General features: G+C 40.4%; 1 protein-coding gene across 2 annotated transcripts in view; it reads right to left on the bottom strand.

Moving 5' to 3' along the window:
- The window catches only part of DNAH5 (dynein axonemal heavy chain 5), a 283,808-nt gene that overhangs the window by 82,039 nt on the left and 177,118 nt on the right, over positions 1–24,651 (bottom strand). For both annotated transcript variants that reach the window (XM_027074356.2, XM_053202043.1), the window contains exons 48-53: positions 15,391–15,513; positions 15,000–15,213; positions 13,408–13,631; positions 10,929–11,127; positions 8,366–8,538; positions 3,103–3,233 (exon numbers count right to left, since the gene is read on the bottom strand). In XM_027074356.2, the coding sequence (XP_026930157.2) occupies positions 3,103–3,233; positions 8,366–8,538; positions 10,929–11,127; positions 13,408–13,631; positions 15,000–15,213; positions 15,391–15,513 (1,064 nt within the window). The remainder of the gene's footprint in view (positions 1–3,102; positions 3,234–8,365; positions 8,539–10,928; positions 11,128–13,407; positions 13,632–14,999; positions 15,214–15,390; positions 15,514–24,651) is intronic.

The raw sequence follows: 24,651 nt of genomic DNA, 5'->3' as shown, positions 1-24,651 counted from the left end.
TGGAAGTCAGCCTGCAATCATGAAATATTAGAGAGGTCCCAATACAGGGCAGCCCATTACCACCAAAAGTAAAAATAAAGATCTTCCAATCCTAGAGATTCAGACTTACTGAATTATTATTTGAAATTTTTTGTCATTAAATAAACTCAGAGTTCAAAGCACAAGAGCAAATGGCCTTCTGATTTTTTTTAAAGCTACTAAATATTTAACTTCTATACTCTGTGCTTTTTGATCATCTAAACCCTAAATCCTAGAACCAGAAATCCCACTACCAGGCATCAATATTTTAAGAAAATGTCTAGAGAAGTGAGATCTGAGAGATTAGAAAAGAATTTCAAAGATGCAGTTCCCCATTAGAGAGGGAGACAGAGAGGAAAAAAAAAAATACCTCATCCCAGCTTCTCCTGACTTGGAAAAACTTCCAGTCCAGTCCCCTGGATCAAGGGCCCGCTGCCTCAAATAATGACCTGAGCCTTCTTACAAATGTCTGTGTTTCCAGAATGTGAGGCTCTTGCTTCCTGATTCTTGGCCACATAGCTATGCAGAGGTGTAGGCAGTAAGATGGCCTCTTGAAGGCAATGGGAAGGCTAGCAGGCCTTGGCCCTCCTTTCCATTAGTAACAGAGCGTTCCCACTATGACATGCAGAGGAACTAATTTATCACAGAGAGAGGAGGTGCAAGATATTTTTCCTGAGGCATTGCAGCACAAAGCCCAGCCAGACCAGAAACCAAAAATACTGTTGGTTAATTCCCAGGTAGATCTGGGATTTCCCACAAGTGATAGAGTCTCCACTGTAAGATAGGCTAATATTATATGCCCTGCTAACCCATAAAGCTCTTTTAAAGACCAAATTAGCCTAGGCATATAAAAGTGCTTTGAAAACTATACAGTTTTAAATAAATGTTGGGAACAAAAATCTCCAGGGATACCTGGGTGGCTCAGTCGGTTAAATATCTGACTCTTGACTTTGGCTCAGTTCATGATCTCAAGATTTGTGAGATTGAGCCCTGCATAGGGCTCTGTGCTGACAGAGTGGAACCTGCTTAGGATTCTCTCTCTCCTTCTGTCTCTGCCCCTCCCCTCACATTCTCTCTCTCTGTCTCTCAAGATAAATAAATAAACAACACTAAAAAAAAATCTCAGAGCCCAGTCTCTTTCCTGTATAGGATATCATTTATCAAATTCTGCTTCTATCCAAACTAGAACAATTATACACAAGGCAATTAGAATTATTTCTCTCTGTCCTAGTACTTGAAAACAAAACAAAAACAAAAAACAAAAAACAAAAAAACAAAACAAAACAAAAACCAGCAATCTTTTAGATTTATTCTCCAAGCAGAGAAGCCTATAATCTGAATCAAATGGAAAGTGTAACAACAACACATGAATATCTGGGCCTTAAACCCAGTGTTTAATCATTTTCGATCTTTGCCCTAGTAGATATCTATAGGCCTCCATCAGTAAGACAGATGGGTACACTTTGCCCTACTGGGCCAAACCAAAACTCTAGAGCAACGCCCAAAAGGCAAGACTTCCTAGTCCCACACCTACAGGTTCACCTCTTATAATTTTCAGCCCAACTAAACTTCGCAAACTGGCCTCCTGTTTCTCATCTTGGTTAATCCTGAAATTCAGCCCCTTTGAATCACCCCTGCTTTTCTCTTCATGCTGACTCTTCACTTCCTGGTTCCGCCCACCCCACACACGGTTGTCCGAGAACAACCGTCCTGGGGTTCCCTATCTTGAGGAGTGTTTGCATCAGTGTATGCATCATCTTTCCAAGCCAGAACTAGGATGGATCAAGTCCAATAGTTCCACTTCCCAATGATCTCAAGTCTATCCTTTTTTCTCCATTCTTACTGCTACCACTCAAGTCCCATTATCCCTTGCCTAAATCCCTGGGACACCTTATAACTATTCCTATTTAGCCCCTTCCATCCATTTTCTGTACATACAAACCCATAGGCGCTTCCTAGGGGTAACTCATTAATGGTTTTCTGTTGCTCTAGGATAAAGTCTAAATTCCTTATCATATCTTCAAAGGCCTCCTTTTCTATTCCTTCCCCACTTAGTATCTTATGCTGCACACCCACCCATATTTTACTTCTTCCAGGGCCTCAATGTGACTTCACATGTGCTGATCTTTTTTGCCTGGAACGTTCTTTATCGTTCCTCTTCTCTGAGATAACTCCTATTCTTATTCAGGTTTCCATCTTTTCCTCCGGAAAGCCTTTTCTGACCATCCCCCACACTAGGTTAGGAGTCCTTCCCTCATGTTTCAGTAGGAGCTGGTCTGCATTTATTTCTTTCTCATAGATAGCACCTACATACGACACCTTATTTTTTTTTATTTTTTTAAAGTTTATTTATTCTTGAGAGAGAGAGAGAGAGAGAGAGAGAGCGCGCGTGCAAGCAAATGGGAAAGGGGAAGAGAGTGAAGGAGACACAGAATCCAAAGCAGGCTCCAGGCTCAGAGCTGTCAGCACAGAGCCCGACACGAGGCTCGAGCTGACAAGCTATGAGATCATGACCTGAGCTGAAGTCGGACGCTTAACCGACTGAGGCGCCCCCTACATACGACACCTTACTGAATGAACTGCTCAGGTGCCTGACCCCTTGACTACTGTAAGCTCTGTCATGACACGAGCCAGACTTGCCATGTGCTCCCTAGCACCTAGCCAGTGCCTGGTGCATAGCTGGTGTTCGACAAATATTTTTAAATGTACGAATAAATGAATAAATACAAATTTTTCAGTTATTTTTCTAGTTTGTTAACATTCTTGAAACCTGAATTAACATCTAGTAGGGAGAAGTTTCTTCCGAAATACACCAAAAGGAATACACGTAACACTCATGGCATGCATAAGTGCAGGGGGGCAGCTATTTACAACAAGAGGCTGAAATATCTCAAAAGCAAATTATTAATGTGAAAATTTCATATCTACAACAAAGGTTGAAAGGGGACAATGATAACTCAACATTTAAGAAGGAAAATGATTATGATTCCTTATGTTTAAGAAAAATGCATTCTAAATTCAAGTGGCCTCTGAGAACCTGCTATCAAAATCCATTTCAGGTTAATTAAAGTGAAAGCTTGTTACCTTGTCAGAGTGATCTGGAAGGAAGTATAGCCAGCAATGAACGAAGCCAACCTCGTCAGGCTCTGCTTTCCTGATCCGCCCACCCCCACCAGGAGGGCATTTCCCCGGGGCGTGCCAATGACACGTGAGATCTAGAATGCGGAATAGAAAAGACACAGATCATTGTTCAACATGTAAATATTCCATTTTTTTCCTCTTTACGCAAAAGAAGCATTTGGGAAGCCATATGTGTCTCAGGATCGGAATGGAGAAAGACGCTGGCTGGATGAAGGACAGCATTTCTGAAATAGAATGGTGTTTGAAGAGTACCAGACAGGGCATATGTTGGGGGCGCCTTTGGGAAACAAGAGGAGATGAGTACAGAGAAGTCAGCTGAAGTCCCTCTTTGGCCTGCTCTGGGTTTTAAAGAAAAGAAATAGAGGAGACTTGGATGTTTCCTTTCAGTCTCCCAATCTAACGCAGTGGGACAGGAAAGAGACTGAAATTTCAAGACAATGTATATCCTTGGAATACAGAAGAGTTGATCAGAATATCTTCCACATTTGAACAATGGCAGAACATTTAAATCGAAGGGAAGAAAATTTCCAAACTGTGGCATTGGTGATGGAATTTTGAAGAGGAAGATGACGAGGAGGAGGAGGAGGAGGAAGAAGAAGAAGAGGAGGAGGAGAAAGAGGAGGAAGGAGGGGAGAGAAGGAGGAGAGAGAGAGAGAGAGAGAGGGCAACACAGAATCCAAAGCAGGCTCCAGGCTCTGAGCTGTCAGCATGGAGCCTCACACGGGGCTGGAACTCACGAACCGTGAGACATGCTGACCTGTGCCAAAGTCAGACGCTTAACCAACTGAGCCACCCAGGTGTTCAGAAGCCCATGTTTCTTTAGCTTTATTGTTACTGATGAATTGCTTACACCATCAGGCTTCCAACACCCCCACAGAGGGGATTCAGTGTAGGATTCTCCTGGATGCTTTTTTCTCTTTACATGATAACTACTTCTCTTTCCGACCTAACTGCAGTCTGAGCCTGGGGTATTGGTGTGATACCCACTTTTCTGTAGACTAATGATAGTGAGAATGGAGCTGAGACGGATCACCTGTATGTGGCTGGGGTAACCTGGAATTAGCAATATGTTGACGAACATATTGGTAAACATCCTTTCTCAGGATTACCTCCTGTGGCAGGGGCTACGCTTTATTCCTGTTGGGACTACTCTTTTTTTCTTTTTATTCAGATATAATAAAATTCTGGGACTACTCATGGCTGTTGGATTATTTCTCCCAATGTAGTGTGAGCCCCTGGAAAGGAAGATCATGTTCACGTCTCTGTTGTGGGCCTAAGAGCCTGTGGCATGGGTGGGTGGCACACTGGTCCTTCCAGGCTCCTACTCAGTTGTAGGCAGGGGAGTTGTTGTAGGCAGGTAAGGAACAGTACTGGCAAGAATGATTTTGCTGCTGTCTATTCATATTCTTTCCGTGGTACTATTTCAAGAGGCACAGATAAGGCAGGTAAGGGGCTACTGAAAGCCACACTGGAATCTTCTGTGTTTCCTTGGTTAATATTTTTCAAATCTATGTCTTTTGTCCTAACCATTTCCTTCCGTTGGTGTTGGTGAATATATTTATTAAGGGTTGAAATAATTGTTGATAATTAGGTACTGGGAACCTCCACCCAATATCTTTTCCTGAAACCAGCCTAGATCTTACATTACAATATTCCATTCCCAGTTTCTAGCACACGTTAAACACTCAAACTGCATACGACAAATGAACATATACATGAATAAATAAGTAGAAGGGTTTAAAAGAGATTCAAAAACTCATACCCTAGAATACAAAAAGAAATAAAGGAGAAAACGCAGTCAAATAGGACCTTCAAATGGTACTATCTTTCTCCTACTCTATAGATTGTGAGATAAACTATTCATTTTTCAATTCCTTTAGCAAATATTTTAAAAATTAGCAATGCCCAGCCTGCCCCACAGGTGCTCATGTGCCAACAGAGGAGAGAGACCTGCTAACAGAAACGTGGGGATGTACCACGCTGCATGTGGAAACAGGTAAAAATGGCGGCAAACGAAACAGTGCTGCTGGGCAAAGGCAACTCTCAGGTGTGGAGCTGGAGCGTGATCTGGATCTTGAAAGATAACTACGAGTCTCCTACAAAGAAGTGGGCAGGCCAGGCAGGAGTTGGGCTACGTTTTAAGAAGAGGGGCTGGGGTGCACAAAGTCTCAGAGTCGACAAAAGGCCTGGGGTATCCCTAGGAGGTGGGAACTTCAGTACTAGGTCCAGAAACATCAGGAGATGAGGCAGCAAAGGGTTGGCTAGGGCCTCAGTGGGGACTTGGTTAAATTCCAATCCCATTTATCAAGCATCTCAAGCGTGCCTATTCTCCGTCCTGTGAATACTGAAGTGAATAAACTGGGTGCCCCACACTCACAAGCTTGCTGCCCAGCAGGGAAGACAAACACACAACACAGATAAATTCCACACGACGTGGCACTTGTTGGGAATGCACGTGGGTGAAGTTGTCTGGAAGAAGGGTGCGTTTCATCATGGGTAGCTGATTTTGCTTGATTACATGCTAAGCTGAGCATAAGCCACAGGCTAGAGTGCTAGGCAGGGGCGAGACCACAAAAAACCACACATGTCATGGTTCAAATCTTAACCAAAGAGGCAAAAGAACTGTCACAGAGATATTCTCTGTTTTGAAAGAAAATCATTATTTTATTTTATTTTATTTTATTTTAGTTTGAGAGAGAGAGAGAATGGGGGAGGGGAGAGAGAGAATCTTAAGCACGGAGCCTGATGCAGGGCTCAATCTCCCAACCCTGAGATCATGACCTGAGCCAAAATCAAGAGTCGGATGCTTAACCGAGCTACCCAGGAGCCCAGAAGAAATCATTAGTTTACTGAAGAAAGGAACTAAGAAATATGCCTGGTCTCATATCACATCCTGTTTTGCTATAATTTTCATCTTAATTCTATCTTGTAGCTTCTATCACATCTTATACCTAGGTCACATATTTTCAAGGCTCACATCCATGTGACACTTTGGATGTATTATCCACAGGAAACAAGCAAATAGAAGAGAGGGTCAGCCTAGGAGACTGTGAGGAATGTAGCATCTTAGCTCAAGAACTCCAGTCAGGAATTCTTCAGCCAATTCAAGAGCAGACACAAGAGCCTGAGAGAGAAACTGAGGCAAACAGTCAAAGACCCTGTGCTGAGTCACCTGTGCCTCAAATGTCATGTGCCCACAATTTTGAAGTGAAGAAATGCTCATCGCTCATACTTATCGCTCATACTCTGTGTTTGAAACACAGAAATGAGACAGTTCTAGAGAACTTATTCAAGCACGAGACTAACAATAGCCTCATTTCTTTTTTTTTAATATTTTTAAATTTTATTTATTTCTGAGACAGAGAGAGACAGAGCATGAGTGGGGGAGGGGCAGAGAGAGAGGGGGACACAGAATCCGAAGCAGGCTTCAGGCCCTGAGCTGTCAGCACAGAGCCCGACACGGGGCTCGAACTCACAGACTGAGAGATCATGACTGAGCTGAAGCAGGACGCTCAACCGACTGAGCCACCCAGGGGCCCCAACAATAGCCTCATTTCAATCTGAGCCATTATGAAATCCTAGGCCAGTCAGATTTTGTCCCCAAGAGACGTTAGTTATGAAGTTGCTTTTGGTATCATTTTCTTTTTTTTTCTTCTTCCTTTTAATAATTAAATATGACTATCATTATTTACATTTGGAAGGATATCTGTGCTCATAATTCAGCACAGATGTCTCAGATTCTGAGTATTCTAAGTGTCCAAGCTAAATGCCTTCATGCAGGGGGCGGCGGGGGCAGCAGTGGGGGAGCGGTACCCAACCCAGACCAGCCTCTCCGTCTTCCTCCCTCTTCCTGATGTCCTGGAGCCTTCCCCACCCTCTTCTGCTTTCAGAGGGAGGGTCGTCTAGATGAACTCTAGATTCAGTAATTATGAGAGGAGACAATTTGCAATTATAAGGTTGCTCCTCATGATTAAACCTAAGCAATGGAATTCAGCCTCAAGCTGTCCTTTTTCTAACTGAAAGGATGTAGTCTGAGAAAGAAGTTGACGTCAACAAAGTGAGAATATCAGCAACAGATTTAAAATGGCATTCTCTTGGGGCACCTGGGTGGCTCAGTCAGTTAAGCATCCACCTCTTGATTTGGGCTCAGGTCATGATCTCAGGGTCGTGAGATCAAGCCCTCCATGGGGCTCCTTGCTGAGCATGAAGCCTGCTTAAGATTCTCAAGCCCTCTCCCTCTGCCCTTCCCCCACTCACACACTTGCCCGCACTCTAAATAAATAAATAAATAAATAAATAAATAAATAAATAAATAAATAAATAAAATGGGATTCTCTACTACCACAAATAAATTAGATCACATAAGTTATCAAGTAAATAACATATTTTGTTTCCAGTCTTTGCAAATCAACTATCTTAGGAAGAGATACTGAATGACCCCTATGACAAAGCAGAAAGGAAAATGTACTTTCCTGGTAAATTTCATTCTAGCAAAATTTTCACCCAGCTCAAAGTCAATTGTTCATGCGGTATTTTCTTATTATCATTTCTAACTGTGGTAAAATACATGTGACCTAAAACTTCCCATCTTGACCATTAGGCATATCGGTCAATGGCATTGTGGTGCAACCACCACAAAAACTCTCCATCCTGCAAAAGTGAAACTCTGTACCACTAAACACTCCCCACTCTCCCTATCCCTACACCCCTGGCAATCACCATTCTACTTTCTTGTCTCTATGAATTCGACTATCCTACGTACCTCAGACAACTGGAATCATCCAGTGTTTGCCCTTCTGTGACTAGCTTATGTCACTAAGCATAATGTCTTCAAAGCTTACGCACTACTTTTTACAGCTCTCCTTTGCAGAATACAAAAAATAAGCAGACTTTCTGCCTGTGCTTTGAACTCAGATGTCAACCACATTCATTCTACGTAGTGAAAACATTGAGCTGGAAGCTGTGTAGCAACACTGAATAAGATTATATCACACGTTGGAAGTCTACATGCTCTGATTTTCAGGCTGATTTTCCGCCTATAGGTGTCACATGTTGCAGTTTCGAAATTAAACTGGACTCCAACATTGAGTTGATTTTTTACACTGAATATTCTCTTAGGAGATGAAAACAAAAGAGGGGAAAAAATTCTGGTTTGAAGCCCCACGTCCATCACTTTGGGGAGGTGTTACTGGGCGTGGCCACTGACCTTGACTAAGTGAACCATGGCATCATCGAAGAACACCAAGTCCATGCCGGTGCCACGGATGCTCTCGTTATACAGCTGCAGGAACATAGTCAAACGCTTCTTTAGGTGATCAAAAGATTCAATTGGCTCATAAATTTTGGGCATTTCGGCATCAGCCTCGTCAGATGTTTCACCTAGGGAGTTGGGGGAACAATTCAGTTGCTTCCTCAAACTGCCAGACTTTACTACTTCCTTCAACCTAAATTAATACACTCATAACTCTACAATTTAACACTGAACAATACTGATTTTCACCCAAATGCCATAGTATATATATTTTTAGAAAAGAAAAAAAGCAAACAATAGTAAAAGCATTGGAATTTTTGTGGTCATATGCAATCTTAGTTCCTTTCTGCCTAGAAAAGGCCAATTTCAAATAATGTAATATATATGGAATTTAATTTGAATCCATAATTGAATATTGGCATTTCAATGAACCTTCCGGGAATATTCGCTTCATGGACAAAATGAAGGTCAGAAAAACAGGGATTTAGTGTAAAAAATCAGCAAGAGAGATGAAGACTTAAAAGAATTTTTTAATAAGATGAAAAGAAAAAGGTCATTGCATTTGCTCAGGAAATTCTTATGATTCAGGAGTTTCAGGTTAGCGGCAAAGATAGAGTGAATTTTAGGGAACAGAGGTAGAGGGTTGAGAGAAAACAGAATAATGATTTCCTAAATAAACATATTGAATTGGGTCACTGGGAAAAGATTATTGAAATCAATATGCTTTTTTAAAAATTAGAAACACATAATATACCAGCTTAACACTTTTCCATCTTTGACTATAAGGCATAATGCCAAAGGAAAGCTAAATGAGGTCTCTGGAAGTTTACTATTGGTTCACATTAGTAACAGGAAAAAGAGTGACATCTGAGTTGAATATGCCAGTAACAACTTAGAAATTCACTGGGTACTAGAAGAGTGAGTGGATCTTCCAAATCTAATAGTACATAATTATTGTCAATTGACCTTGTCCTAATATAATAGTATATTAACCTTTTTATAACAAAGCGAGAAAATTGATTTAACATAGCCATGAAGATGGGCTTCTTTGCAAAGCCCTCACTAATTAAATTTCAATAGTCACTTCACCTTTTTTTTTTATAAATGTTCAACTCAAGCTTTGAGAAACAAAGCGCTTTGAATCAACAAAGGTCATGTGTTTGCCTCCCACACACCCGCCCAGCAAAAGTGCCCCAGTTGTGCTTTGCTGCTTGGAAACCATAATCTAATTATTTAGCCTTCTGTATTAGAGGAAATAAAAGACATAAATTTTTATTATTTACCCTTCTGAATTAGAGCAAATGAGATACATAAATTCTAATTTTAAATGCTCTTACACCTACAGGATTTTTGTACGTAGGTGACCTGATTTCAAGTAAAATGTGTCAGCTTCTTTCTGTGGAAGGATCCTTCCAACTGCATAGCTAGCAGTAAACTGCCTTTTGCAATTGTCACTCGGGAACTTCTGATAGATCACACACATCCTTATCAAATCTGGAAAGGGGCTGCCTGGTCACTTTCAACCGTTTAGAAGATATAAATAGCATGTGTTTAAATGTAGAAATTAACTTAAAATTCACTTCCAGTATTTTAAAAAAAAGGTAATTAAATGAAAGAGAAATAGTCTACTTACACTGTTATTTCTGAAGGAAAAAAGTAATTGGAGCACTACCTCTTTGCATAAGAAGAGAAGCAATATATCTCTCAATTTTTCATAGAACCATAACCACGAAAGCTTATGGCCACATCACCCACCTCTTTCCCATTAGATTCAAAGGCTTTCTCAGGTATTTGAGGCTTTTCTAATTTCAACACTCGGGATGACCCAAATAACAATTACAGGAAAACCACGGACTGTGAGTACCCTGTTCTGTGAGTGTTCCGCGAGATGAGCAAACATTTCTAATGAATTTTATCTTGATAAACAAGCGATGTCTTGCAATATGAGCAGTACGCGTTGCCGAATATCACATGATCTCAACCGAGCCAATGGTTCTTGAAATTCTCTTTGACATACGAGTGCTTTGGATTACAAGCACGTTTCCGGAACGAATTATGTTCGTAAACCAAGGTTTTTGCTACCTTCCATTCGGCAGACTGCCAAGCCACTCTGCAGATAATATTTCATTTATTTCCCGCAGTGCCCCATGACGCATACATTACTATTTCCATTTTCCTAAGGGAGGAGAATGAGGTTCAAGTCCAGAGAGTCATCCAGCTAACGTGTGGTAGATCCCTTCCACAAACCTACCACTGTGTGACAGCTACAAATCCTGGGCACTTTCTTCTACCCTATCCTGCCTCCTAAATCTACTTTATATGCAGGATTGAGAGGTATAAAAAATAGTTAATCTTTGAGCTCCATCAGTAGCCACGCATTCTGTATTTATTGAGCAACTACTATGTCCCAGGCTTGTTTCAGTAAACTTTCCTAGCCAGAAACTCAACATCCCTAACCTGAACCTTCTGTCTTCAAGTATCCCTTTGGGGAATTTCAAATTCTGCTTCACTTCTTTACCTGTCACTTCAGGTGCATCCCTCAGGAAATCCACAAAATAAGCATCAGATCCACAGTCCACCAAGGGTTTTTTCTCTTCACCAAACTCCTCCTCCACCAAACATACTAAAGCCTTATCAAACCAGGTCACATCACCGGAAACCGTGAAACGATCAGCTACAACACGTTTACACTCATGCTTCCACAGCCTTAACAGATCCTATTGAAAACAGAATTAAAACGTGTTATTCTTTCCTATTTGCCATAGTTGGGAATCAAATTGACAAAATTATAGAGCACCATCCTTCCTGATCTAAGATGCTACATTTTAAAAACTGAAGGTTAGGGGCACCTGGGTGGCTCAGTTGGTTAAGCCTCCAACTTCGGTTCAAGTCATGATCTTGAGGTCCATGAGGTCGAGCCCCACGTGGGATTTGATAGCTCAGAGCCTGGAGCCTGTTTTGGATTCTGTGTCTCCCTCTCTCTCTGCCCCTCCCCCGCTCAGGCTCGCTCTCTCTCTCTCTCTCTCTCGTTCTCGCTCTCGCTCTCCCTCTCTCTCTCAGAAATAAATAAACATTAAAAATATTTTTTAAAAAATTAAAACTTAAGGTTAAAACATACTTCATTTCAGGGTGCCTGGTTGGCACAGTCGGTTAAACATCCAACTTCGACTCAGGTCATGATCTCTATCTTGTGGCTGGTGAGTTTGAGCCCCACATCAGGCTCTCTGCTGTCAGAGTACAGCCCTCTTTGGATCCTCTGTCCCCCTCTCTTTCTGCACCTCCCCAACCCGCACACACACTCTCACTCTCTTTCTCTTTCTCTCAAAAAATAAACTTAAAAAAATATATTTTATTTCAAGTTGGTCTAATCAAGTATATCAAATAGAGTAGTGTCTATTCATGTTCAGTCTTTACATTAAAATGAAAACAAACCTAGACAAATCACTAAAATGATTCTGGTTAACCAACAAGGTAATATGCTACATAAAAGTCTTAAACCTGTGATAAATTAGTCTGTTTGGATAAGACACCTACATTCATGTGGCCAGAGCAGAAAAGAAAATGTAGTGTATAAACAATTTTCACATACATAACTATTAGAAGGGTATGTTTACTTAACACGATGTGAAGGAAATTTGCAGCAAAAGTCTGGATTATCTGAACAAAACAATCACCTAGTCTATGTAATCCAAGGTGCAAAGTTCATTGGAAGTTGAGGATATTAATTGCTCGATACACTTGTTTCTATAGCAAGTTCATCTGATATGAAAGACTGGTGGAAATTTCTGAGCTTGCTAACATTTTGCAGGTTAGGGAGTTTTTAAGCTATTATATTACTAATGATAAAATGCTATTGGTTATATTTGGTTACCAAAATTTTAAAGGAATGTAGTAAAATATATTCAATGATTCAGTTAATTAAGACAGAAGTTCATGACAACATCAATTGCTGGAAATATTTATGATGATTTCAAGTAAGCATCAAAATCTGGCTACTCAAAAAATAATATTGGGGAACTGCATTCTGCATGGCCACTAATGTATCAATGAGTTTGAGGGGAAAAAAACCAAGATAAAATGTTCCCTGCTGCTAAAATTATTTTCCGTTCTCTGTAACAAGGAAAGTGAGCTTTCCCCAAAACGTCTTTCTTTGGAGTCAGCCATGTGGTTACCTACTTTGTGAGCATCTGGGGCAAAGCTGGGGATTTTTTTTTATAGTCACTACTCAATATGCCTAGTGATGGTTTGTTTGATATCTCAACTGTTCCTGTGTATTGATGTGGACAAATCCCTAAAGCCAATTTGCTTAATTACCTTCTCCACTCCATAAAAAGCTAAAAGGGAAGCCAATATTACCTTAGCCTGAGCACACAGGCCATGCTTTGGAATTTTTCCATAATGTTTCTAGTTTGAAGAGAATTCTTTTAATGCTAGGAACTGTTATATTCAAGTGTGTGTACAAATGCTCATTTCTCAGCCAAATGGACTTTCTACTCTTCTGCCTCTTCTTAATTATGCCAATATACATAATTGTTTTAGTTCATCTAGTTACACGGAAAAGAAAGATCGTGGATGATTAACAACAAAATGGTCTCTTCAATTTTGAGTGTTTATAAAGATAATTACTTTTTTAAAGCTAAGATGTCAAGTTTAAAATATGGAGACTATTACATAATAAAATCAATACTGATTCTTTCCATTATTTAGTATAAGAAGAATATAATGGGAAAATAAGATCAGTTGTTTACTTTATTCCATTCATTAGAAAATAACTATGTATACTATTTCCTTAAATATAAATTTAATTGGAATTTTTTAAGAGGAACTTCCTGATGTACTTTTCCCTTATTTATGTTAGTTGAAAGGCAGAAAAAAAATGCATGCTAAAACATCCCAAAATATTTCATCATCCCACTAAACATTACATTACGAATAACAGTTTAGGGAATAGAATAAATAACGATGCCATTTATTTTCTCCTCTTATATTTCACTTACATCTGGTTCCTTGATAACCTCTGAGGTGGTGTTCAGCATTCCCTGCCAGATCCTAGAAAGATCTCGAAGGTTAAACACATAATGGAATTTTGCAGGGGTAGGGAGCATTTTCATCTTGGTCATCTGCCACAGTCGACGTGTCAGGGGGACCAATTTCTTTACTGAATCTCTCACGCCATCTGAGAAGCCCCTCTGACTGCAATAGTGGCCTACCCCAATCACACCTGAAAGGGGAAAAAAGTCGTAACATTCTGAGTGATGGTTCAAGTCAGTGAAATTAAAATGGAAAACATTATACTATAGAGTTTGCACAATTATCATATACAGTATAATCGATGACCACATATCAAAGAAATTTACATTCGTGTTCTCTTATTTTTTTAATCTAAAAAATAGATATAGGCTCAAGGAAGTTAGCATCCTAATACCGAAAAGCTGGTTGAGAAACACTACTGAAAACTCTAGGTAAATGAATTCAGTATTATTAAGTGGGTGACATTAAATATATAAAGGTGCTTTCGAAATACATAAGGAAAAGGGAGGTGCCGGGAACCCTTAAGATTTCTCCATTCTACTGTTGCCTTTCCAAGCATTACAAAATATTTTAATTTACTTTGTGTGTAAAACTTTCTAGGCAAAAAAAGAATAATTAAAATTGATTAGTCTTTTTTTTTTTCTGGTCCATTGTAATTTTCCCAGGTTTAGACAATTCACATATCACTTGGTTTCCAAACTTTTGCCCACTATCATGATTGAAGGCAGATATGGCCAAACCCCACTAGCCCAGGGTGCTGAGATGACATTCTAGTCTGCCAGAAATTAATTAGGGTATCCTAATGCATTTTCTCTCAGTAGTAGTTTCAGAAATGGTAAGTTAACACCTAACACAATGCGTACATAACTTTACACTCTTTTTCTGCAAAGAGAAACTACAAAATCAACTATAAACTCTTCATTATTCAGTTTGACAATCATAGTTATCTCCTGGGCTAGTGCCGATATAGATATAGATATAGATATGTAGATATGTAGATATATAGTGTTTATCTATATAGATATATAGTGTTTATCTCCTGGGCTAGATATTATTTCTGAAATACTACATATTTAATCAATCAGTAACTTATTACAATCCTGTAAATTACTCTGATGATCAGACTCTGGCTAATCTCTGCTATGGGCAAAATTATTGCTTTGGCCAAAATCATTATGTGGCTTGGTTAGTCTCAGCCACATAAACATTTGGCATGGTAGTCTATCAATCGGACCTGAAATAGGTATATCCATGAGGAAACAATCTCATCATCTTCACGTTCATTTAATGTTTAGCCTCCTTGGTTAAGAAGCTGGCAACAGTCACTTTAAGAAAAACAAAGGTAGAAAGGATCTACCTAGGCACCCAATTCACTACATATATATAAAAATTCCTTATAGAAACAAAATCCTGATATAAACACTACTTGAGAGTACATGGTAAAAAGGACTGAAGAGCCACCCAATGCCCCTTCTGTGTTGACCTCTGGGTAGATATCTTCTTATTGGAATGCAAGTAGGTATTACTCCCTCCCCGTGCCCCACTGACACCATTTTACCAAAGATCTTGTCCATGGAAGCATCAGAAGGCAACGTGCAGTTGAATATAGAGAACTGTCTTTTGAGTCTTTGGGGAATATCATTGCGTCCACCCCCAGGATGGATCATGGCTGCCAAAAATTGGATGTCCACAATGCTGGTAAACTCCCCAGGCTTCTCCAGGTTATAAAACCCATTCTGTTCCATCAGCTGTCGTACTATCTCATTAGTAACCTAAGAAAGACAACGTTCAGAATTTAAAGGTCACTCCTTTACATCCCAGAAGCTAATGCCTTGATGTTGCCAAATAATGGAATTTCTTGGAATTCAGTAACAGCATATTGAAAAAGTAGAAAAATATTTACTCATCAATGTTGAGTTGACATAAAGTGTGCAATGGAATCAATATACCTGATCGCCCCACTCATTGATTACTGGCATATTCACATCATCAATAAAAACAGTCATCTTCTTTCCCGCAGGAGGGCCATACGTTGTACCCATGCGTTTATCCACATAGCTCTCTATTGTCCTCTGCAAAACAAGAAAGCCAACAGAAAGATTTGTGAAAATATACCCTAAGACACGGTGAATGATTTTTAAAATCTAGGAACATTTGAATTGACAGGAATTACTCACAGACACCCCCCAAAACTCTCCTTAATTCTGGAAACCAGGGCATGAAGTGCCTAAAGTGTCTTGCATAATGTTCACCTTCGAAAATCTGCTTTAATTTTGGAGTACGTGAAATTCTAATTACTGTAAATTTTGAGTGGGATGAGACTCCTTAGTCTATTCCTAAAGATTTTGTCTCATTGTTCTTATACGGATGACACTGCATTCCCCAGCCCCATTATTCGAAGAATTTAGCCCTTCTAAAAGTTTCCCTGTAAATCAGGGACAAAATTAAACAGAGCAACTGTCCAAGAAGCTTGCTAGGTCGGTGCTCTGAGCCACACAGCCCGTCCCAACGTGAAGACTGCTCTGTCTCCATTGAGAAGGCCACCCACGGGCTTCTGTAGTGGACACAATCCAGATCCAAGGCTTTGGGACAGCTGCAAGTACAGTGAATCACCTCTCACCCCCTGATACAAAATAGCAAACCACGCCCCACTGGGTCTCTCTCATTTCTCCATTCTGAGTTTAGGTGGTAAAGAAGACTAACTATACTGGGCTCTATTTAAAAAACAAAAACAAACAAAAACAAAAAAATTTTAAAAACCACACTTTTCCTAGCAATATGAAAAAAGGAGTATTGGGAGAAGTAAGGGAAACCTGGGGAGGGACCCAGACTATCAATCATTTCAAGGGTAGTACCGTGTGGTTTGGAAATCAACCAGTCATTCAAAATGTATGCCCTGAGTAACCAGAGCTAGAACACAAATAAAACAGAAAAGGCTTCATGGTCCTCATGCTCTAGAAGCTCAGTCTTAAAGACCTCGTTCCATACCTACCACTGTAGCAATTTACTGATCCAAGATTTTAAGTTGTGTTAAAGATAATGTAGGGGCACCTGGGTGGCTCAGTCGGTTAAGCATCTGACTCTTGATTTCAGCTCAGGTCACGATCTCCTGGCTCGTGAGATCAAGCCCTTGCAATGGGCTCTGGGCTGACAGTGTGGAGCCTGCTTGGAATTCTCTCTCCCTCTCTCTCTGCCCCACCCCAGATAGTGTGTATGCTCTCTCACTCTCTTTCTCTCTCTCAAAATAAATGAATAAACATTTAAAAAAGATAGTGTATAAATGTAGGAGAAAGTGGAGATACATTGACCCAAAATGCATCCTCCTCCTTTCCAAAAAAGCTTACTTATTTCATGATGAAGAGCAAACTAGTTAAAAATGACTTCAATAGGGGCGCCTGGGTGGATCAGTCGGTTGAGTGGCCGACTTCGGCTCAGGTCATGATCTCACGGTCCGTGAGTTCAAGCCCCGCGTCAGGCTCTGTGCTGACAGCTCAGAGCCTGGAGCCTGTTTCAGATTCTGTGTCTCCCTCTCTCTGACCCTTCCCCGTTCATGCTCTGTCTCTCTCTGTCTCAAAAATAAATAAATGTTAAAAAAAAAAAAAATGACTTCAATAATCCATGACACAACCACAAAATAAGGCCAACGTAGAAGCAAAAAGTCATATATTTGTCCTTGGAAATCTTTGCAGTTTGGTCATTTCAAATTATAATTTCCCATCACCATTTTAATGAATAAGGGCAAGAGATATGACATTTTTTCACCATTTCCAAATATAAAGATATATAAATATATCACAACTCATTCAATTACAAAGTAAATCTCTCAAGACAACAGTACAATGGCAAAAAGAATTTCCTATTTCCCTGAAATAAAAGCAAGCTGTTTAAAGTAATGAACTGGCTAAATTTAGCTCTGCTTTTCAATGAATTTAAATGTGTAAGGCGATTCATAATCTCCTGACACCTTCCTATGGCAAGCTAGAGGCTTCCAGATATTCCCTTGTCTATTAATGAGACCTCATAAACACATGAAGATTTTATGTCTTGGGGCGCCTGAGTGGCTCTCAGTTAAGTGTCGGACTCAGGTCATGATCTCGCGGTTTGTGAGTTTGAGCCCCACATCGGGCTCTGTGCTGACAGCTCGGAGCCTGGAGCCTGCTTCAGATTCTGTGTCTCCCTCGCTCTCTGCCCCTCCCCCACTCAAGCTCGTTCGCTCTCTCTCTCTTTCTCTCTCTCTCAAAAATAAACATTAAAAAAAAAAAAAAAGATTTTATGTCTTGGGCGCCATCTAAGAGGTAAAAGGCCACAGGTGGAATAGGTGAAGTGATATGGAGTAATAGTCCCACACCTGCACTTTCCTCCCCTTCACGGTGACCCTATTTTTTTTTCAAAATAACAGGAAATCGTTAGTAAGCTATATGTCATAAAAAGGCTAAGCTGACAAAAAAAACAAAAAACAAGAGGGAGTAAAATGAAGCAGCTTCTGATCCTGGAGTTGAGACATTTCTGTTTTTAGAACTGCTACCCATTAAATCATTACCTAATGCATCTGGAGTTTGAGGAGACCTCCTAGAGTTCGGAAGCACAAGAACTGTAGGTTCTACTCCATCACATAACTATTTGGAAATGTCTGGGAAAACCATATATGTGGACTAGTATCTCCAGCTGGGCTTCCGCACTTGGATGATCCATACTTGGCATCACGAAGTCAACATATCCAACATAAATGCCTCTTACCCCAAAGTCTGCACCCCCTGCTGGGCACCCATTTCAGGGATCTACACCAATGACCTGACTGTCCCGTCCAAACCTTTCCCCATCCAACATCAATACATTCTCTCTCTTCTAATTTCCATACTCCTATTTGATGTATCTCCTCCTCCCTGGACAATGATATTCCCAAGGTCAGTTATTTGTCTTTCTCAGGGGGATTCATGTCACAAACTCTTAAACTGCCCCCATTCTGCCTCCTCCAGCCAGTCCTGATAACTTCTTAATAAGTCATATATATACTATGTTGAGTGATTTACAATTTTATCTAGAATTTTCTGTCTCCCCCCAAAAATCAGTCTAAAGAACTACAGATAATCTTTGTTGTGTTTCGCCACCCACACACTCTCGGATTTCCTTCACCTGGGTTCCCACTTCAACCACTGTTTTGGTGAGATGGACCCCGGTGTAGTTAACAAAAATTGGCATATTTGTTTATCTGAGTACTGTGTCTCCCACTGGAATGTAAAGAGGAAAGACATTTTGTTTGTCTTGTTCATCACTACAACCTCCAGGTCCAGAAAGGTATATGGCACAGTGTCCTTATTTGTAAGTATTTGATATACAGATAAATGAGGAAAAGAAACCTGGGAGTCATCCGTAACTTTCTTCTCTCTCTTCTCCCCCTCTCTTCTTTTTTTTTTAATTTTTTTTTAATGTTTATTCATTTTTTGATAGAGAGAGACAGAGAGTGAGTGGGGGAGGGGCAGAGAGAGAGGGAGACACAGAATCCAAAGCAGGCTCCAGGCTCCGAGCTGTCAGCACGGAGCCCGATGCAGGGCTTGAACTCACGGACCGCAAGATCATGACCTGGGCCAAAGTTGGACGCCCAACCGACTAAGCCACCCAGGCGCCCCTACCCTTCTCTTCTAACAACACCTACTCAGACAACAACAGGTGTGCTTCCATTCTAACTTTTGCTACTTGGTCCAGCCCTCATCTCCCAGTTCTCTCTGAAAACACCCATATCTCTTCATCTTGTCCTCCCCTCTGCAGACAGCATGAGCCTTCTAAAGGGGCAGCGTCACCCTGTAAAATACTCCACCGGTTCTCTAGGAGTGATTTACAAGGATTGCCATGATGTTCCCACGTACATCTCCAGTCTCACCTCTAAAGACCCCTTAGTCTCTTTGTTCTGGGCCCTCACCATCGTAATTCATTCGTATTCAGTTAACAATAAAACACATACCACACAGTGATGCTCAGCTCACAGGCTAGTGTTCGTTAAGGGATCCTTATTTACATATTCCTAGAGTAGCCAGCCATTTCTGAGCCAAAAAAATCTCTCAGCATTAGCATCAGCTAAACACAATTTGTCAAAAATTGATTTAGATGAATGATCTTCCATAAATGTCACTTCTCTCAACACAGCTATTGATAAAAAAAAAAAAAATTGAGATCTCTAGCAAGAACTTGGACTAAGGGCAGTTTATGCTGTTGTCTGAGAACAAACAAAAACTCTACTCTGAAATCAGAGGATGTTAGTGAGCATGATATCATCTTAAGCACTCTATGGAATCTTAGAAAGATTCTGTTCTTGTTGTCTGCCTATCTCACACATGGCATGGCGAGGGCTGGCCCAAGTTGCGACAACAGCATTTTAAGAAATAAAAACCAGAAGGCTAGAAATCCAGACAGACTTGGGAATGCAGGTGAAGAAAGCTGCCCGTGTCCATGCTAAGCTAGGAGCCCTACAACTGGGGTAATTCATTTTTTTGAATTAATTTCTTAATAGTTCAGCCTCTATAATTCCTAAAATATATAATATTAATATGACATAAGTATGGAATTTCCTTAAGTAAAGTCAGCTTTTTCATTACATTGATTTCTGTAATCTCCTGAAGAAACTACTTCCTTCCTCCTCTGGTCTCCACAACACTTCTAGATTACACCATAAGTAGCACTTATCACATCAGTTATACTTGATTGTATACATGTCTATTTCCCCAACCAGATAGAGGGCGGAGCACTGCATTGGAAGAGATACTGTCAGGGTCATGTACAGTTGAGAAGGTTGTGCACTGCCCAATTCTTGGGTTTATCATTCACACAACTGTCTCTGTAATAGGACATAGCACAAATCTGCATAACCTGCATAGTCACAAGTGGAAGTGTATATAAAGATATTTAAATTACAGATACATGTGTATGTGTGTATATACACAACACAGTATTATCCATAAATGATATATGCCAAAGTACAGGGTGAGCTTAATGCATTATAAACATGAAAGATATTTTATTATCACTTACAGGTAACTCTATATATCAGCATTTAAGTCATTTTCATTTATATTATATCCAACTGAATTGAAATATAAAATATGCTTGGGGCGCCTGAGTGGCTCAGTCGGTTGAGCATCTGACTTCAGCTCAAGTCATGATCTCACGGCTTGTGAGTTCAAGCCCTGTGTTGGGCTCTGTGCTGACATCTCAGAGCCTGGAGCCTGCTTCAGATTCTCTGTCTCCCTCTCTCTTTCTGCCCCTCCCCCACTCATGCTGTCTTTCTCTTTCTCTCTCTCTCTCTCTCAAAAATAAATAAACATTAAAAAAATTTTAAATATGCTTAATTTTAGGCCTACATATCTGCTGTTTAGCTAAAAGATAAAAATGGAGAGCTTATGTTCTTATTAAGACATCTATTGAGGGGTGCCTGGGTGGCTCAGTTGGTTAAGCATCCGACTTCAGCTCAGGTCATGATCTCACGGTTTGTGAGTTCGAGTCCCATGTTGGGTTCCGTGCTCATAGCTCAGAGCCTGGATCCTGCTTCAGATTCTTTATCTCCTTCTCTCTCTGCCTCTCCCCTGCTTGTGCTCTCTCTCTCAAAAATAAATAAACCTTAAAAAAAATTTTTTAAAGACATCTAATGCTTGAATAAGATCTTCCCCTTTTACTATAAATCACCAAAAGCAAATGAAAAATCTTACATTAGTAAAGTGTAAAATGCTCAATAGCATACTATAAAGAAAAGTAAAATATCTAAAACAATGTGAAAATACAATAACAATGTAAGTAGAAGCTAAAAATAAAACAAGATCACTAAGTGATAAATCGGTCATTTGAATATTAATGTGGATAAAGAAAAGCCAATTGGAAGGAGGCATACGGGTGAACTGGAAAAGCACAGAACATATGGGGACCTGGTTTCTCACCAGTTTCTGCTACCGGCTAACTGTGTGAACACAGACAAGTACCTCAGTCTCCCTCTAACTGAGTAGTACATTCATAGTAACAGTAAAACCTGACATTTTTAGAGACCTTCACCGTGGAAACATACTTTCACATATTATCTCTTATGATTCTACTCCAGAAACTCATCTTAAAACTATGCTCTGAAGAATCAGAAGGATTTTCTGCAACCATAGGGGCCTCTGCAGGAAGCAAGGATGAAGTCGGGAAGGGTTTCAGGAGTCCAGCTCCAATTCCACCAGAGCAAATCTATGGTCACCTGTTTCATAGCTTAGTCTTCTGCATATGATTTCATTTGGAAAAGTGGTTCTGAGTCTTTAAAAAAAAATGTGGAATTTCTTTCTAGGCTCTATGAGTCTCATTTTTTAAAAAGAAAACCTAGTGCCATACAACTATTTAGAAGACAATTATATTCAAAACATTTTAAGATTATTTTTAGAAAAGATCAACTTTTTCAGAAATTCTCTAAAGAAACTTTCTTCTTAACTTCCTGTGTTGTTTAACTTTTTAAAGGTATGTGTAGATTACCTCTAAAACAGAAAGAAAACACTTAAAATAATATTTGTTGGGGAAAAAATTGAGATCTCTCTCTTAAAAGACTAACTGAATTGCCTTCGCCAAAAAGATCAGGGCATCGTACAACTTTTGCCCAAACTACCCACTTTCGATAGTTACAGGGATGCCATTACTTATTAATCCAAGCCAATGGAAGTAAACTAGACTGTTCTAGATGAAGACGGACATATAGTCAAATACTGACAAAAGCTGTGCATGTGACACCTTGGGGAAAATAAAAGAAACCATAAATGAAGACAACCTGTCAAGCAACAGACGTGTGGCCTCGATTGGACTGTGTGCTATCGTGGTAACACAGGAGGGACGCACAGTATCTATTTTCTCGTCTACAATTTCAGTTGCGTTTGGACCCAGGTAAGCAGAAGATACCGAGAAAGATGCTCATCTCCCTCAAAACTCATTGGGGCGCCTGGGTGGCGCAGTCGGTTGAGCGTCCGACTTCAGCCAGGTCACGATCTCGCGGTCCGTGAGTTCGAGCCCCACGTCGGGCTCTGGGCTGATGCCTCAGAGCCTGGAGCCTGTTTCCGATTCTGTGTCTCCCTCTCTCTCTGCCCCTCCCCCGTTCATGCTCTGTCTCTCTCTGTCCCAAAAATAAATAAACGTTGAAAAAAAATTAAAAAAAAAAAACCTCACTTTAGCATGAACGGTGGAAAATTACAGTGAGAAAGTTAATCATAGCAGGCTAGGTAATTGAAACTTTCTAAAATTAATGAGTCTAGCTTAGTAGAAAGCTTGGATACTCAGCAGGTAACAGGCACTGAGCAGACTACATGATCCTATGATGCTTCTGAGCAGGAAAAGAAACAGTGAACTATCGATGACAGCTTGACACCGGGGTCGGAGGGAATTGGACTAACGTAGCTGGGAATCAGCTAATGGGACCTTAAAGAATACACATGTTTGTGTTCTAAAAGCCTGCCTATTATTGTCCTAATTATTACATTCCAATGTGGTGCAACTTCTAGAAATCTATTTTTTCGTTTATGAATTTTGGTATCAACAAACAGGCTGCTTTCTAGATAACATATGCCTTTTTTGCAGGGAATTAATAAATGTCTCATGTTAAAGAGACGTAGCCTACAGATCTTTATCACCCTGAAGGAGTAAATAACACCAAGAGTTACTAATAAAAATACAGTGACAGGGTCTTGTTACATACTAAATGATTTGGCTGGCCTTTGTCCCTGGTTCCTAGGAGGGAGCCTTTAAACACCTGCAATTCCCCGAGTAATAAGAATTTGTTGTTCATGGTGGGTCCCCTCAGTCTACTCTTGCCCGAAAGGCCAACTGTGTGATTTAAGGGTTGGTGATTTGGACCACGTGACATCGGTGGATATTTTGGGAGGGGAGGGGGCTTGGAGACTGAGTTCAGTCACATGGCCAATGATTCCATCAGTCACGCCTACGTCATGAAGCCCGACAGAGCTCTGGACAGTGTCGTTCAGGTGAGCTTACCAGTTGGGGACGCGCTTGGATGTGTCTGGAGGACAACACATGCTGAGGACACAAGAAGGTTTCGGCCGGGACCCTCCCAACCATTGCCTCAATGCATCTCTTCTTGTGGCTGATCCTGATTCATATCTTTTATAATAAAACTGTAATCATTAGCACAGCACTTTCCTAAATTCCGAGAGTCATTTTGGTGAATTACGGAGAGAGAGTCATAGGAACCGCTGAACGTTGAGCCAGGTTTCGGAAACGCTGGTGGCCTGGAAACTGAGGCAGGTGGCTGATACCTGAAGTGAGGGAAGGTCTGGGGGGGACTGAGCCCTTTGCCTGTAAAGCCTCAGTAACTCCAGGTAGTTACTGTCAGAGTTACATTACAGCCCTAAAGATTTACTCCAGTCTCAAGAAATGTGAATTGATAATTACCCAACATAATAGGGGGAAAGAATCACACTTTCATTTAATGTTTGAAAACCTGCATCCGCAAACAAGTTATAATTAAAACCTTTAAGGGATGCTCTCCTAAAGTAAAACTAACAGAAGTTCTTCAAACGTGAGATAATACCAAGGGAATGTGCATAATGTCAGTAACGAAGGAATATGTATAACATTAGCATCTTGCCAGCCTAGGGTAATTTAACGTGCTATTCCCCAAACACAAAAATATCACAGCTCAGTCTTTGCGGTTTCAGGCTGACCTTCCACGCAGACATTCCTTCCCATCACGACACGGTAAACGGTACGCATCTGACAGAGGGCTAGCAGGTATTGGAAATTCCATCTCTAACAGGAGCCGAAAACAGTTGACAGTCTTATTTAGAAACTTAATCAATGGTCTTAGTTTATTGGCACTCTCCAGTCACCAATTACATGAAGGGACAAAAGGTCAGGATGTAGCCAGGCTGTCAACAATTTTCATTGCTCTTTGGTATTTTAATTCCAACAACTACAGCACAACAAAGTTAATCAAGACCAAAGTTCTTCGGGTTGGAAGTCTCCTAAAAATTCCCCTTCCATCTTCAAGTTATGAAATGTATCCTTCTTATTTACGTATTAATGTTCTAACAGATATGAGGGATGATTTGAAAACAACCCAAGCATGAGTTGACATAGGATTCTCTCCCCAGTTTCCACAGGGTCTTCAACAACTTAGGACCAGAGCAAAACCACCAGGCCACCACTGCGATCCCAGTCATTCTTGGCAGTGTTGTTCACAGAAGCAAAGCAAA

This window comes from Acinonyx jubatus, chromosome A1, assembly GCF_027475565.1.
Source record: "Acinonyx jubatus isolate Ajub_Pintada_27869175 chromosome A1, VMU_Ajub_asm_v1.0, whole genome shotgun sequence".
In the NCBI taxonomy this organism is placed as follows: Eukaryota; Metazoa; Chordata; class Mammalia; order Carnivora; family Felidae; genus Acinonyx; species Acinonyx jubatus.
The sequence above is the reverse complement of the archived record's forward strand: the minus strand, read 5'-3'. Positions and strand labels throughout refer to the sequence as shown.